A 16,589-nucleotide genomic window follows, 5' to 3' on the forward strand; every position below is an offset into this window, starting at 1 on the left:
TTAGAATTGCCTGGTTTCATCTCCTTGCTGTCCAAGGGACTCTCAGGAGTCCTCTCCAGCACCACAATTTGAAAGCATCTATTCTTCGGTGCTCAGCCTGCTTTATGGTCCAACTCTCACATCCATACATGATGGTTTTGGGCAAATTCCTCTACCTCTCTGAGTCTCAGTTCCCTCATGGGCAAATTGAAAATAACTCTCATCTCTCCTTATAAGAACAGTCGAGGGTGAAAAGAGAGAGTGTATTTCCAGAGCCTCACGCAGTGTCTGGCCCTGTAAGTGTACCCTGAGTGTTAGCTGCTCTTAGTACCATTGTATCATCAGAGAGGAGGCTGGCCCTTCAGACCTCGTGCTCACTGAAAATCACCCCCAGAGACAGCTTTTTCCCAGAATCTCTTTATCCCCAGAAAGAGTTTTGATGTTGGCCAAGTTCTTTTATTGCACAAAGAGGCTGTGTTCCTTTCTGGACCTGCAGAAGAGTCACAGAGGACAGAAGCCAAGTGACAAGCTGCATGCTCTGTGAGGCAGCCTTCTAGACAGAGCCCCTCCTGAGGGTGGATGGGAAGAACCACTGATTTTTCCTCCAAGAAAACCCATGCGGGCAGCTTGCTTCTGTACCCAGTAAAACTCCACCTTGCTTGGATATTTTATCTTCTTGATTAGCTCTGGGGATGTCAAGGGTTTGGTTCCCTGGCTAGGGACTGGGATTCTTTTTGGCAGAGAGAGGCAGTCTTCAAATTCAGCACAGTTTATTATTATTACTTTTATATTTTAAAAATATTTTCTTGGCCCTGCTGCATGGCATGTGGGATATCAGTTCCCTGACCAGGGATTGAACCTTCGCCCTTTGCATTGGAGGCTCAATGTCTCAACCACTGGACTGCCAGGGAAGTCCCAGCACAGTTTAGATAAAAGAGCCACAGTTTAGAGCCACTCAGGCTAGCTGTATCAGCCTTTTGAAAGTGATGGAAACTCAAATCATACTGTCCGTGCATGCTAAGTCGCTTCAGTTGTGTCTGACTCTTTGTGATCCTATGGACTGTACCCCACCAGGCTCCTCTGTCCATGGGATTCTCCAGGCAAGAATACTGGAGGGGGTTGCCATGCCCTCCTCCAGGGATCTTCCCCACCCAGGGATCGAATTCGCATCTCCTGCAGCTCCTGTGTTGCAGGTAGATTCTTTATCTCTGAGCCACCGGGAAAGCTCCCAAATCATACTAGTTGAAACAAAACACGGAATTCCTGGTCCATGGAGCTGAAAAGCTCAAGCACCCCAGGACCTAAAGAGTTAAACACAATTTCTTTCTTTTTCTCTCTGGGCTTTGCCTTGGGATTCTGCTTTCAACTAAATCCTCTCCAGTCTCAGCAACCAAAATAGGAGACTGTTGCCCAATCATTCTGCAACTCCTGGTAGGTCTCTCATTGGATCAGGTAGGATCACATGCCTAGGACTGAGCCAATCAATATGGCCGAGGGCAAGGAGTGTGCTGATTGGTCAGGCTGAGTCATGTGCCTCTCTCAACAAGATGGGGTGGGGTCAACCTCATCATAGATAAGGTCCCCCTGACCAGTTCTGTAACTTCTGGCTAGTCATCTGCTTCCATAAATGGGCTGTTTTATAAACAACAAGGTTCTGCTGTATAGCACAGGGAACTATATTCCATATCCTGTGATAAACTATAATGGAAAAGAATATGAAAAAGAACATATATATATGATAACTGAGTCACTTTCCTGTACAGCAGTAATTAATGTTACATGGCAACCCACTCCAGTACTCTTGCTTGGAGAATTCCATGGACTGAGGAGCCTGGTGGGCTGCAGTCCATGGACTCGCAAAGAGTCGGACACGACCGAGCGACTTCACTTTTCACTTTCACTGAAAAATAAATTTAAAAAATAAGTGGGCTGCTCTGAGATGAAATGAGGTCATAAAAGCAAAGCTTCCAGCATAGTTGTTTTAGTCGCTCAGAGATGGTAAAGCATCCAGCTTAGGTTACCCAAAACAGGAGGGGAGTTGCGGTCTCCTTCTCCTGCGTTAAGTCATGTTACCTCCCTGGGCCTCAGGCTTCTCATCTGTAAAATGGGGCGTTGTTGTTCAGTTGCAAAGTTGTGTCTGACTCTTGTGACCCCCTGGACTGCAGCACGCCAGCCTTCGCTGTCCTTCACTATCTCCCAGAGTTTGCTCAAGCTCATGTCCACTGAGTCCATGATGCCATCCAACCATCTCATCCTCTGTCGTCCCCTTTTCCTCCTGCCCTAAAATGGGGCTAATCATTGCAAACTCCTTTTTTTTTTTACTTAATGCTGGGGATAAAGCATGGTGAGACTGGTGGGGTGCTTGCCACATACAGCTTCATGTCTAGTGCAGGAGGCAGATAATAAACACCAGGTGAGCAGGGAATAAATAAACATAAAATGGTTTCAAACAGTAGTAGCTGTAACAAAGGAAATAAAACAGGGGCATGCAGTAAAGGGAGGTGGGGCCCCTTTCTGTGGAGTGGTTGAAGAGCAGTAAAAATAACAGTCAGTGCTTACAGAGCAGGTGCTGTGTGCCAGACCCTGTCCTGAGGTCTTCACGTGTTTCCATCCATTTAATCTCCACAACAGTCCCATGAGACAGGTACTGTGATTTATCCTCACTTTTCAAACAAGGAAACCAAGGCATGGAGAGGTTGGGTACGTGACCAAAGTTTGGACAGTAACTGGTTGATCTGGGATTTGAACACAGGCAGTTTCTACTCTCTTAGAATGATGCTACACCAAGGGTAATTTCAGTATAATGTGAGTGTGCTGAGACCGGAAGTAAAATTCCTAGCCTGTTTCTTGGGTTCAGAGCCCCGATCTTCTCCACTGCCTGCAGTAGGAGCTCAACACTTGAGAACTAAGATTACCATGTAGAATTAATAATACTAATAATGTTGACAGGTCATTTTTTCATCAAGAGCAAATAGGTACCCAGGTGCCAGAGATTTTTTTGATTCAGAAATGCTTTGTTGCAAAGGAAAAGCAAACCCAGAGAAAAGCCAAGATGTTCATGCCAAGAATAACTGCGTGAATGATCCATTATCGCACTGTTCAAAGAATAGCTTGATGGGCACAGCAGGCTTCCGGAATGCTTGTGAGGTCAGAAAGCCCCAGGGTAGTTAACGAAGTAATAGTCTTTTTGTTACAGAGAGCAGAGAGTTGCGTGTGTGCTCAGTCATGTCCGACTCTGTGACCTATGGACTGTAGCCCACCAGGCTGCTCTATCCATGGGATTCTCCAGGCAAGATTACTGGAGTGGGTTGCCATGCCCTTCTCCAGGGAATTTTCCCAACCCAAGGGTCTAGCCTGCGTCTCCTGCATTGCAGGCAGATTTTTTTTTTTTTTAAACCACTGAGCCATCAGAGAAGCTAAAAGAGCAGAGCGGTATCATTCTCCAACAACATCAGAAGTGCTAGCAAAAGAAGAAAGTCTCAGGAACCATTTCCCAAAGGGGAAAACATCACTATCTTTAGTTTCAAACCTTGTCAGTGTGACTTGGAGACTCCACGAGATCCTCAGAGACATTCAATCCTATTATACCTGGTAAGGAAGTGGATTTTTATATTTTTTGTGAATTTTCGAATCTGTTGTCACCAGAATGTGGCTCCTTGGAGGACTGGGACTGCACCTTCGTCGTCTTCCTGATCGCCAACACGATTATTAGTATTATTTTAAGTAATTGTATTTATTTATGGCTCTTCTGGGTCTCCAGTGCTGCTCAGGGCTTTGCTCTAGTTTCGGCACGAGGGCTTCTCATTGCGGTGCCTTCTCTTGTTGTGGAGCACAGGCTCTAGGGTTCTCGGGCTTCAGTAGTTGAGGCTCCCAGGCTGTAGCTGGTCCATGGCACGTGGGATCTTCCTGGTCCAGGGATCATGTCTGTGTCTCCTTCATTGGCAGGTAGACTCTTTACCACTGAGTCACCAGGAAAGCCCATGATTAATTCTAGATGGTAATCTTAGCTCTCCTGGGTTGTGCTCCTACTGTAAACCCTGAATTGGATTGGGTTCATTGATTCTTTTGTTTTTGCCACGCAGCATGTGGAATCTTATTTCCTAGGCCAGGGATCAAACTCAGGCTCCTGCGTGAAGGGCAGGGTCTTAGCCACTGGACTGCTGGGGAAGTCCCAACGCTGTAGTGGATTGAAGGGTATCACCCTCCAGAAAAATGTGACCATGTCCTCACAGATCCTAGTACCTGGGAATGGGATCTGATTTGGAAAAAAATATCTTTGCCAATTTAGTTAAAGCTCTCAAGATCACTGTGGACTAACTTACATCCTATGACAAGTGTCCTCGTAAGAAAAGGAGAATCGAAGAGGAGAGACAATCATAGGAAGATGGAGGTGGACATCAGAAGGATGCTGCCACCAGCCAAGGAATGCCAAGCCTTGCCAGCAACCACCAGAGGTTGGAAGAGGCAGGAAGGAGTCTTCCCTGGAGCCTCTGCAGGGACCAAGTTCCTGCTGACACCTTGACGTGAGAGAATAAATTCCTCCTGCTTTTAAGACATCTGCTGTTGTCGCTCAGTTGCTAAGTCAAGTCTGCCTCTTTTTGACCCCATGGACTGCAGCACGCCAGGCTCCTCTGTCCTTCACTCTCTCCCAGAGTTTTCTCAAACTCATAGCCAGTTAGTCTGTGATGCTATCTAACCATCTCACCCCCTGCCGCCCCCTTCTCCTTTTGCCTTCAATCTTTCCCAGCATCAGGGTCTGTTCCAACAAATCAGCTCTTCGCATCAGGTGGCCAAAGCATTGGAGCTTCAGCTTCAATCCTTCCAATGAATATTCAGGGTTGATTTCCCTTAGGATTGACTGGTTGGATTTCCTTGCTGTCCAAGGGACTCTCAAGAGTTTCTCCAGTACCCCAGTTTGAAAGCATCAGTTCTTCAGTGCTCAGTTTTCTTTATGGTCCAACTCTCACATCCATACCTGATACCTAGTTTGTAGTAATTTATGATGTCAGCTTTAGGAAATTAAAACAGCCATCTCAGCTATAGAAGTGGCCACCTTGTTTTTTTCCACATCATCACGCTCATGTCCTTTGTGACACTCGGTCTGTAATCATCCCCTTTATTTTCCTGAGAGTCTGTCTCCTTCCTGGACTGTGATCTCCGTGAGGTTAGAGACCTTGTCCCCTGCTGATGCCCAGGCTCTATGGGGCCCTTAGACATTCGTTTCTGAATGAGATGTACCTGGAGTTGGGGACCTTTCCAAGTGGAACAGAACTCAGAATCAATATTTATGTCCCCAGACAGCAGTCATGAAAATAAAAAAAACTAACAAAAGACCAAGGCACATAAAAAAAAAAGTACTAAACCAAATTTCAGCAGGAAATGTTAGAACTCTCCCAGGGGGAGCACTGTTCTTGTCCAGATATTTAATTGAACATGTACAGGAACTCAGCCGGCCGCGTGTCTGGGGAGCTCACACGTGGGGCTGCGGGGATGAACCAACTCCGGGAAACCTCATTAATTTCTAAATGAGAAATGATTTCAGTTCTCAGCCAGCGTCTGGAGGCAATGCTGTGCAGCCGACAGATCTTAACAGAACCCGGTTTTCACACCAGCTGTTGTGCTTCCTTGCCCAAGATCTTGCCTTGAGAAAGAAAGGAAGGAAAAGAGGGAGGGAGCAAAGGAGGAAAGACGCCAGGTCCCCGTGCCCTGGAATCACGTTTTGTCCTGTGACAGCCCCAGGAAGGAGATGAGCCTCGTCTCCTTGACTTGCCAAGGCTGCTGGCATTTAGGGGCTTGCAGACCAAGGGGTGTGATCACAGGGGAAGGCAGACCGGATGCTTACCTTCATCATCTTTATGGTTGGTGGGGTCATGGTTGATTTAATCTGGGCTCTATGGGCCTCTCCATTTCCTCCACATACATTGTCCTTATGGTAACACAGCAAACCGGATCTCATGACCTCCAGGTCAGAGACGTGAAAACGGAGCTTCTGAGGAATGAAGCGACTCACAAAAGACATGGAGTTTGGGGACAGAAGGGGGAGGGGATGGATGCTGGTGGCACTTTTCTGAGTGGTTCTTTCTCTGGCTTCCCCCTCCTCTCTCCTGCTCAACCCTCCCCCTCCCCGCCCCACCACCTGTCACTCTTCAGCCTCCAGTGGCTGGGAAGGGAGTGGGTCATGGCTGGGGCAGACCCTTCCAGATGTGAACTCCTGCATCTTCTCTGGCGGTGTTCCCTGCTGGTCCAACCCTCAAATCCATACATGACTACTGGAAAAACCATAGCCTTGACTAGACGGGCCTTTGTCAGCAAAGTGATGTCTCTGCTTTTTAATACGCTGTCTAGGTTGGTCATAGCGTTTCCTCCAAGGAGAAAGTGTCTTAAGTTCACGGCTGCCGTCACCGTCTGCAGTGATTTTGGAGCCCAAGAAAAGAAGTCTGGACATGAACTTGGGAGCCTTCTTTCAGCCCACTACACCCCTCTGCTGGCCACTCGCAATATAGCAACCAGAGCGACCTGTAGAAAGTGAAGTTAACGTCCGTGTCTCTCATGCCTCAAGACAGTCTGGTGGCCTCCATCTTAAATAGGGCTGCGCTTAGTTGCTCAGTCCTGTCCAGCTCTCTGTGGCCCCATGGACTGCAGCCCGCCAGGCTTCTCTGTCCGTGGGGATTTTCCAGGCAAGAATACTAGAGTGGGTTGCCATGCTCTCCTCCAGCGGATCTTCCCAGCCCAGGGATCGAACCCAGGTCTCCCGCGTTGCAGGCAGATTCTTTACCATCTGAGCCACCAGGGAAGCCCTCTCATTCGGAGAGAAATGAAAAGTCTTCGTGATGGCTCCGGAGCCCTGAGCCCCACGCGACCTGCTGTGAACGATCTCCCCTCCCCACATCCTCACTCTCCCTCCCCCCAGCCACCCTCGCTGGCTCTCCCGGAGGAAGCCCCACTGGGCACACCCCCTCCCATCTCTGACTCCCCGCCTGCTCCATCCTCCCCTGTCATCCCTCAGTTCTTGCCCCTCCCGCACGGCTGCCTCCCTCACCTCCTTCAGGTCTTTCCTCAGTAGAGCCACTGCCCTGCCCGCTTCTCGGCGTTGTTCACGCCCTTCCCCGTGCATTTGTCACCATTTCTCAACTTCATCACTTACTTGTTCACTGCTGACCCCACACGGCAGGAGCCTTGGTGAATTTGCCTATGCATCTGCCAATCTAGGGACAGAGCCTGGCACCCAGCACGTACTCGATACACATGTGCTGAGTGAATAAGCGAATGAACAAGGACAATACTTACTTATAGGGTGCATGGGATTTAAACGAGATGGTACTTACGCAGCACAAGGCCTGGCATAACTGAGCTTCGATAACCGTGGCTATTAATCATATTAATGGCTCCCCAGGCGGCTCTAGTGGTAAAGAACCCGCCCGTCACTGCAGGAGACATAAGAGACGCAGGTTCGATCCTTGGGTCAGGAGATGCCATGGAGGAGGGCACGGGAACCCACTCCAGTATTCTTGCCTGGAGAATCCCGTGGACAGAGGAGCCTGGCGGGCTACAGTTCATAGGGTCAGACACGACTGAAGTGACTTAGCACAGCACATTAATCATATTATTATCATGGCTATTTTTTATAATTTTGTTTATTTATTTAGGCTGTGCTGGGTTCGTTGCTGCTCAGACTTTTCTCTAGTGGTGGTTCCAGGGCTTCTCTTGTTTCAGAGCACGGGCTTCAGTAGTTGCAGCTTCTAGGCTCCAGAGCACAGGCTCAGTAGTTATAGTGCATGGGCTTAGTTGCTCTGTGGCATGTGGGATCTTCCCAGATCAGGGATCAAACCTGTGTCTCCTGTGTTAGCAGGCAGATTCTTTACCCCTGAGCCACCAGGAAGCCCAGATCATCACCATTATCGGCAGTACTAGTGGCGATTTCCCCGCCTCCCCCCGGCGTTTGGGTGCTGGTCACAGGAAGTGCTCAGTAGGTGTTTGTTGATTGACTGAAGGATGTTAGTAACTGCCTCCTTCTGTCTCCCCTAAGCCATGCATGGGACGTTCGTGATTCTGCTGCCGCTCAGCCTGATCCTCATGGTTTTCGGGGGTATGATGGGCTTTCTGAGCTTCCTCCTGCGAGCCTCCTGCCTCCTCCTGCTCACGGGGACCCTCTTCTTCTTTGGAGGTAGGTGCCTGCCTGGCATGGGGCTCCGGGTGCCAGGAGGGGCCGTGCAAGGTCCCCCAGAAGGAAGGAGGGTAGGGGAGACCGCATCGCCTCTGGGGCTCGGTTTGCCCCACTGTGATCTCCTAGCTGGAAGGGGTGAACGGGTTTCCTGTCCAGGGTCCCTGGGTCTGTGGTCCCAGGAGAGAAGCCTGGGAATGAGAGCAGGTTCTGAGAATCGTCTTCATTGTTTCATAAAAGAAGCCGAGTCCCGAGAGCTTCAGGGTCAGGGTCACGGGCTGGCGGGAGACCCTTGCCGTCTCATGCACCCCTGCCATCCTGACACATTGCTTTACTTTGATTGATTAAAATCAGGCAAGTCAGGCAATGGCTGGGTTTCAAAGATGGGATCTAGCACTTGCTGCTGCTGCTGCTAAGTTGCTACAGTCGTGTCCGACTCTGTGCGACCCCATAGACGTCAGCCCACCAGGCTCCCCCGTCCCTGGGATTCTCCAGGCAAGAACACTGGAGTGGGTTGCCATTTCCTTCTCCAATGTATGAAAGTGAAAAGTCAAAGTGAAGTCGCTCAATCGTGTCCGACACTTAGCGACCCCATGGACTGCAGCCCACCAGGCTCCTCCATCCATGGGATTCTCCAGGCAAGAGTACTGGAGTGGGGTGCCACTGCCTTCTCCGGTAGTTTTATAGCCTCCTGCTTATTTACTTATTTACTGGCCACGCTGCATGGCTTGTGGGGTCTTAGTTCCCTGACGAAGGATTGAATCTGAGCCCTTGGCAGTGAAGGTGTGGAGTCCTAACCACTGGGCCATTGGGGAATTTTCCTGGGTCATTTGAAATGGTCCTTAAAAAAGAACAAGAACAGGGACTTCCCTGGTGGTCCAGTGGCTAAGACTTCATGCTCTCTGTGCAGGGACCCGCCTTCTGCCCCTGCTCAGGGAACTAGACCCCACATGCTGCAACTAAACACCCTGCACAGTCACAGAAACAACACAAAACAAGAGCAGGGATGACACTCGGAATCCATGGAGGGAACGGCAAAGTGGCGCCTGGAGGTGAGAATCCCATCCACTGTAATATTACTAAGAATATCGGCATTAACAATTTGCCCAGTGATGAATTCTCCAAACAGCACCTTCCCAGGAGAAGTCTTCATCTCTGATTTGCCACGAGACCAGGCAATGAGCACTTGACACGTGGCAGGTGCCAACGTGGAGCTGAGATGTAGATTGGGGTTAATGTGTTTAAATAGCCACCCGGGACCGTCGACTACTAGACTGGACATTGGGCCCTAATCACACAGGGATGGGGACCAACCGTGTGCAGGGTGCTGTTCTGGGTGCTGGGGAATCCAGGGCGGACCCCTTGGGACTCACACTGGGGCAGACGGACATTAGCTGGTTCACAAACAGTTGCAAAATTCCAGTTCTGACCTGGGTAGTGATGGAGCGCTGTGAGACGCTGTGAAACCGTGGGAGGGGGTGGTTTGGCCAGCTCTGGGGTTGGGGGGAGGGCATCCAGGAATTGACACGAGCTGAGATGGATGGGGGCTTCCCAGGGGGCTCAGTGGTAAAGAATCCGCCTGCCAATTTGGGGGAGATGCAGGTTCAATCCCTGGGTTGGGAAGATCCCCTGGAGGAGGGCATGGCAACCCACTCCAGGATTCTTGCCTGGAGAATCCCCTCGACAGAGGGGACACACGCGAGCGCGTGAAAGATGGATGGGGAGGAGCTACCAGGGGCAGGAGGGGATGGGACAGAGGACAGGCAGCAGAGGGAAGGAGGGGTGGTGCTGGGTGTGTGTGGGGTCCACCAGCTTTCCTCTGTCCACTGCAGCCCTGGTGACCCTCGCCGGCATCAGCGTCTACATCGCCTACTCGGCCGCCGCCTTCCAGGAGGCGCTGTGTCTCCTGCAGGAGAAGACGCTGCTGGACCAGGTGGACATCCGCTTCGGCTGGTCCCTGGCCCTGGGCTGGGTCAGCTGCGTTGCCGAGCTGCTTGCTGGGGCCACCTTCCTGGCGGCGGCCCGTGTGCTCAGCCTGAGACGGCGGCAGGACCAGGCCATCTGAACGCGGGCGGGCTCTGGCTCAAGGGTGGAGGGAGCGGCTTGGACTGGAGGGGCCGGTGCTCAGGGACACCATCCTGGTGGGCTGCGGCTTCCCCTTGGTCTGAGGCCACCACCAGAGAGCCCGCTGTGGGCTGAGCTCCGGGCCTGGCGGTCGTGTTAGCGCTACCTGGTGTGGGGGATGCTGTGTCCAGGCACCTGTGTGTCTGTGGCCTGGAGGAGCCAGAACCCGTGAAACCACAAAAAGCACCCCCTGCATCACTGTAGCCTCCGTGCACTTCCTCTGGCTTCACTGCATCCTCACACGTGCCCTTTGGATGAGTCTCTCTGTTAAGGAAATGGAGGACCTGAGAGGTTAGGTAAGTGTTGGAAAAACACACCGCAAGCTAGAGGCATATTCTCCGACATCGTAGCTTCTCCGGGTGGTTCTGGCTGACTGGCTGCGACCTGGATCCTGCGTGTGGAGGCGGCTGCACCTCAGACACTGGGCTTCAGGCTTCCCCGTGACCTGGGGCCAGGCAGGAGGTCCCGTGGGGAACCAGGGGGAAGACCGCAGAGACGTGGGCTCCTCAACAGCCAGGCGGTGGATGTGTCCTGCCTCACCTGCCCCAGCCAGGCTCATGCTCACCTGGTCCCATCCCGAGCCTTCAGCAGAACAGGCTTCATTGGTACGATGATTCTCCTGCCTGCAATTTGGGAGACCTGGGTTCCACCCCTGAGTCAGGAAGATCCCCTGGAGGAGGGCATGGCAACCCGCTCCAGTGTTCTTGCCTGGAGAATCCCATGGCCAGAGGAGCCTGGTGGGCTGCAGTCCGTGGGGTTGCAGAGTCAGACACGACTGAAGTGACTAAACACACATGCACACATGCACACACTGCGTACACACACAGTCTCCTCTAGAGCAGTGGGGGTTGTGAGCTGCTTCTGCAAACACGGGAGGTCTGCCGTCACAGGCCAGGTCGTGGGGACATATGACAACTCTTCTTCTGTGAAAAAACAACACCCCATCGCAGTTCTGTGACTGGAGGTGGAAGGCGTTTCCTTGGTGTGGCCCCGGTGGGTCTGCCTGGGGACTTGTGCCCACCTCCGTGGCCCCATTGGCACTGAACGCTCTTCAGAGAAGACTCGGCTCTTTTGGGGTGAAAATCACTGTAGTTTGGCATTTTCTCGTGTGATGGGGAGGTTCAGTCTAGAATAGGGAGTTGGGAGGTCCCCGAGGAGTTGGTCAATGGCTAGGGCGATCTCTGGGGACTAATCTTAACTCTTCCTCCCTCCTCCAGAAAATTCCATTCCTCTCTCCTCCTGATATTCTGGCCCGTGGGGATGGGGGTCCCCAGAGTGGCTTTGTGTCTGAACTCCCCCGGGGCAGTGCTGCTCACATGTCAGTCCACCGGGAGTCCAGACCCACTTGCCATGCCCTCCTTCAGGGGGTCTTCCTGACTCAGGGGGTCTCTGAGTCGGTGGGTCTGGGTGGGGCTCATTTCTAAGCAGTTTCCAGGTGCTGCAGACACTCCTGGCCTGGGACCACCCTTTGTATCACACTGAACTGGGGAGTTTGTTAAGTGTCAGGGCTGGCTGTCGCCTTGCTGCCCATTAGAATCACGAGGCCTGATGCCGGGGCTGAACCTCTGCTCTGATGGTCTCCAGTGGGGCAGCTTAGGTGCTGATAATTGTTAAGACCTCTTCTGATGACTCAACATCAGCTAAGGTTGAGAACCCGCTCCTGTAAGATTCTGAGTCATGAGATGTGCAGAGGGCCGGGGAGCTACAGGTTTAAGAAACTCCCCAGGAGGGACTTCCCTGGTGGTCCAGTGGTTAAGACTCTGCTTCCAATGCAGGGGGTGCGGGTTCGATCCCTGGTCTTGGAACTAAGATCCCACCTGCTGCATGGCATGGCTAAAAACAAAGTAAAATACCTGTTAAAGAAACTCCTCAGGAAGGGCTGATGGTTCAGGTTTGGGGACCACTGGTGTGGATGTAAGATGAGAACATTAAGATCAACTGCATAACATCATCATCCTCACCATGACATCACTCTTCCATGACATCACTCTACCATGACATCACTCTTCCATGACATCACTCTACCATGACATCACTACTTTTGCCACGTCACTGCCTTCACTATGACGTCCTCCCCTCACTGTGGCATGGCCATCATCGTGAAGAAGGGCATCCTTAGTAGGGCATGGTCATCGTCACGGCTGACACCCATTGAGTCATTGCTTACTCTGCCCCTGCATCGTCCAGTGAACCCATCCATCAGTCGTTCAACAAACCTCTGAGGGCCAGCCGTTTATGCTAGGAACCAGGGGCGGTGACCCCACCAGAGTGAGCCCTTGCTCCCTGAGTTGCCACATGGTTGAGGACAGAGGCAGGTGAAATATATGGCTGATGGTGATGACTATGGAGGTGTGCAAAGTGCGTACAGGTCAGAACTGAGGTACAGATGGACTAAGCTAGGAGAGAGTGAAGGTCACTCAGTCGTGTCCGACTCGTTGCGACCTCATGGACTATACAGTCTATGGAATTCTCCAGGCCAGAATACTGGAGTGGGTCACCTTTCCTTCCTCCAGGGGATCCTCCCAATCCAGGGATCGAACCCAGGTCTTCCTAGCCACCAGGGAAGCCCAAGAATACTGGAGTGGGTAGCCTATTCCTTCTCCAGTGGATCTTCCCAACCCAGGAATCAAACTGGGGTCTCCTGCGTTGCAGGTGGATTCTTTACCAGCTGAGCTTCCAGGGAAGCCCCCAAACTAAGGAGAGAAAGGGGGTACATTTGGGACTGAAATTCACATCTACCTGATTCCAGCACACTTCTGGATTCAAATCATTGCTGCTGCTTCCCTTTCTGTCTAGTCTGAAAAAGTGCAAATAAAGTGGATTGGTCACAAGTCCTCGTGGCAGTGGGTGAGTGCTTTTCCCCAAATCAGTTTCTAGTCTGGGGAGAAAGATGAAAAAGTTTTCACAAAGCGGGAGCAAACTGTGATGGTGAGATGGCGGTCTCTGCTGCCACCTTCTGGTCACATGGGGGAACTGCACCAGAGGCTGGCTTTGATGTTCAAATCAGACCAAAGCCATTTGTTCTCAGCCTTTCAGTGGGTTAAACACTCAGGGCAGGGGTTCTTCACTGGGGGCGATTCGCCGCTCCCTCTCCACTTGGGGCGTTTGGGGTTATCTGGAGACATTTCTGGTTGTGGTTACTGGGGACGGGTGCTACTGGCCTCCGGTGGGCAGAGGTCAGGGCCGCTGATCAACTTCCACAGGGCATGAGACGTCCCCCCGCGTCCCCCCCAAAAGAAAGATCTAGTCCCACCTGTCAAAGCGCCAAGTGTGAGAAACCCGGCTGTGGGAATGAAAAGAAATAATTATAAAGAGAGAGCACCTGTGTTTTCAAAGAACTGACTGCTGCTGCTGCTAAGTCGCTTCAGTTGAGTCCTACTCTGTGTGACCCCATAGACGGCAGCCCACCAGGCTCCCCCGTCCCTGGGATTCTCCAGGCAAGAACACTGGAGTGGGTTGCCATTTCCTTCTCCAATGCATGCAAGTGAAAAGTCAAGGTGAAGTCGCTCAGTTGTGTCTGACTCTTAGCGACCCCATGGACTGCAGCCCACCAGGCTCCTCGGTCCATGGGATTTTCCAGGCAGGAGTACTGGAGTGGGGTGCCATTGACACAGCTGTAAAGAATTTCATTCATTCAGTAAATACTTACCAAACAACTGTTACATGCTGAAAACTGTGCTGAGGTCTGAAAACACTTCCGTGGGCATGGATGACAAGATCCCTGGTGTTACATGGAAACCGATGGAGCACGTGTGAACCAGTATGAAGGGCCTCTGGGAGGAGGTGGCATTTGTGCAGAGGCTCAGATGAGGAGCCCCTCCATGTGGGAAACAGCCGACCAGGCAGGTGTCAGCACGTGCAAAGGCCCTGAGGTGGGAAACAGGCTTAGGTGTTTGAGGGAGGGAAGGAAGGCGTGTTGGGGGATGGCGGTAGGAGGTGAAAAGGTGAGGAGGAGGCAGAGGAACAGGGCTAGGGGTTCCCTCTGGTCCATGGTAAGGAGGTTCTTCATGGTTGAGCTGTGTTTGGGATTCTGTCCTATTGCACCCCATTCCATTTCATTCCTTCCCTATTTTGAATATATTTTCAATGTTTTGGCCACACAGTGCAGCATGCAGGGTCTTAGTTCCCTGACCAGGGATCAAACCTGTGCCCCCTGCAGGGGAAGTGCAGAGTCTTAACCGCTGGACCACCAGGAAAGTCCCTCCATTGCTGTCTGGGCGGCAGAGGTGCGTCGGCTCTAAGCCAGTGGTTCTCAGTACAGGCTTCACATTCGCATCATTCAGGGGCTTTAAAATAAAACCAAACTTCTAACAACTGAACCCAAAGGAATCCAAACTTCGAAAGTGGGCCCAGGCACTGGTATTTAAAAAAAAGTTCCCCAGGTGACTGTGCTGTGCAGGGGTGGGGTGAGAACCCCTGCAGAAGCTCCTTTGGTCTGGGGGGTGGAGAGCAGACGGAGGAGGGGCTTCTCCCATCATCTGGGGCGATGAGGGTGTTCGGACCGGGGGGAGGCGGGGCTTGGACTCAGGGTGGGCTTTGGGGGTTGAGGGGAGGGGGCTTTTACTGTCAGAAAAGTAAATAGGACAAGAGGGGGAGGAAGTACTTGCCTCCCCTTTGCAGAGGCAGCTCTGCCTGGACCTGTGTCCTTCAGTCCAGACCTGGCTGGACCCTCTGATGTGAATGGTCCATGAAACTGATCCACTCCCCACTCAGGATGGCTCTGCCTGGTGAGAAAGTTCATTCATTCATTCATCCGCTCATTTGTTGACTCACTGTCCACCCTCCATCCAGCCATTCACAGATATGTTCATCATTTATCAATATGTAGTGATTCACTCATATTCTTCATTCACTTTTTCACTCACTTATGAAGTGAATGTGAAAGTGTTAGTTGCTCAGTTGTGTCAACCGGGCCATGGGCTGTAGCCCACCAGGCTCCACTGTCAATCAGAATCTCCAGGCAAGAATACTGGAGTGGGTTGCCATGCCTTCCTCCAGGGGATCTTCCCGACCCAGGGGTTGAACCTGCATCTCTCATATCTCTTGCGTTGGCAGGCAGGTTCTTTACCACTAGTGCCACCTGGGAAGCCTGAACTTCCCCAAATATTTACAACTGGGGACCCCCAACCCCCACTCCTGGAGCATCTGGAGGATAGGGGAAGGGAGAGGGAGAGAGGACAGAATGACAGATGGACACGTACACACAGACACGAGGCTCAGAGAAACATATCGACACCTTTAAAGAGATAAAGACAGAGGTAGTGACAGAGAGGGGCCTTCCCAGGTGGTGCGGTGGTAAAGAACCTGCTGCCAATGCAGGAGGTGTGAGAGAGGAAGGTTCATCCCCGGGTCGGAACATCCCCTGGAGAAGGAAATGGCAACCCACTCCAGTATTCTTGCCTGGGAAATTCCAAGGACAGAGGAGCCTGGAGGGCTGCAGTCCATGGGGTCGCACAGAGTCAGACAACGCTGAACATGCAGGCATGGAGAGAGAGACAGAGAGGAGTGGACTGAAGGCAGAGACAGACAGAGAATGAAGGAGCCAAGTCCAGAGAGAAAGAAGAGGGAAAAACAGGAAGAGGCTTAGGGAGGTTCAGGAAGCCCAGCTGAGACTGGGGAGCTGTGAAATATCAGGTCTGAGAAAGGCCAGGAACAGCCGATGTACCTCTTCCAGCTCAGGGGCGTGGTTTTGGGGAAGTCCCTGGCTCCCTCTGGGCCTCAGTCTTCTTGTCTATAAAATGGGCACACCGATCATCCTCCCCAAGCCCATTTCATCCAGTTCAATCCCACAAATTTCTCCTGAGAGCTGTTTCATGCCAAGTCCTCAGCCAGGCACTGGGAACACACCAGTCAGCCAAACAGGTTGTCACGAGGTCCTGCGAAACCCTAGGTGTGGATGTGACTTTTGGGTCGAGGAAGTCCCGCCTAGGGAAATGGCATCCCCTATTCTACTGGCTCTCTGGCGGCCGTTACCCTGTCACCCTCTCTCATAAGCAGGGGTCCAGCCAGGGGACAAGAGACTCTGTAAGTGGGGCTGAGGCTGGCGGGGAGAAAGCGTGATTCAGGCAGCGAGAGGCTGCGGGCTGTGCCTGGGCCGCCGTGCTCCTGGGAATGCGCTCTTTTGCTTCCTGGACAGGTGACTTGGGAAAGTCCCTTCTCGTGTTCGGGTCTCGATTTCTCACCTCCCCGGCAGGTCTGAGGTTTTCTCAGGAGGACTGGCCGGTGGAGAGGGAGCACATAGCCTCCCGGCTGCTCAGATGTCCCCGATTGTCCGTAGGAGGCGTCCGCGCTGGGCCCAATCGCGGGTCATCTGTTCTGGCCTCTT

The 16,589-nt window shown here is 52.1% G+C and overlaps 1 protein-coding gene across 8 annotated transcripts in view; it reads left to right on the top strand.

Moving 5' to 3' along the window:
- Nucleotides 1-13,095, top strand: part of TMEM114 (transmembrane protein 114) — a 49,457-nt gene extending 36,362 nt beyond the window's left edge. For 5 of the 8 annotated variants that reach the window (XM_045164304.1, XM_045164305.1, XM_045164307.1 and 2 more), the window contains 4 exons: nucleotides 8,006-8,143; nucleotides 9,973-10,073; nucleotides 10,615-10,869; nucleotides 12,917-13,095. In XM_045164304.1, the coding sequence (XP_045020239.1) occupies nucleotides 8,006-8,143; nucleotides 9,973-10,073; nucleotides 10,615-10,869; nucleotides 12,917-12,961 (539 nt within the window). In that variant the 3' untranslated portion in view covers nucleotides 12,962-13,095. Of the gene's footprint in view, nucleotides 1-4,267; nucleotides 4,536-8,005; nucleotides 8,144-9,050; nucleotides 9,193-9,972; nucleotides 10,870-12,916 lie in introns of those variants that run through there. The other 3 variants (XR_003106364.3, XM_045164303.1, XM_025274694.3) reach the window with 3 other exon arrangements.
- The last annotated feature ends 3,494 nt before the right edge of the window (nucleotides 13,096-16,589 follow it).

The sequence above is a fragment of the Bubalus bubalis genome, chromosome 24 (assembly GCF_019923935.1).
Source record: "Bubalus bubalis isolate 160015118507 breed Murrah chromosome 24, NDDB_SH_1, whole genome shotgun sequence".
Classification (NCBI taxonomy): Eukaryota; Metazoa; Chordata; class Mammalia; order Artiodactyla; family Bovidae; genus Bubalus; species Bubalus bubalis.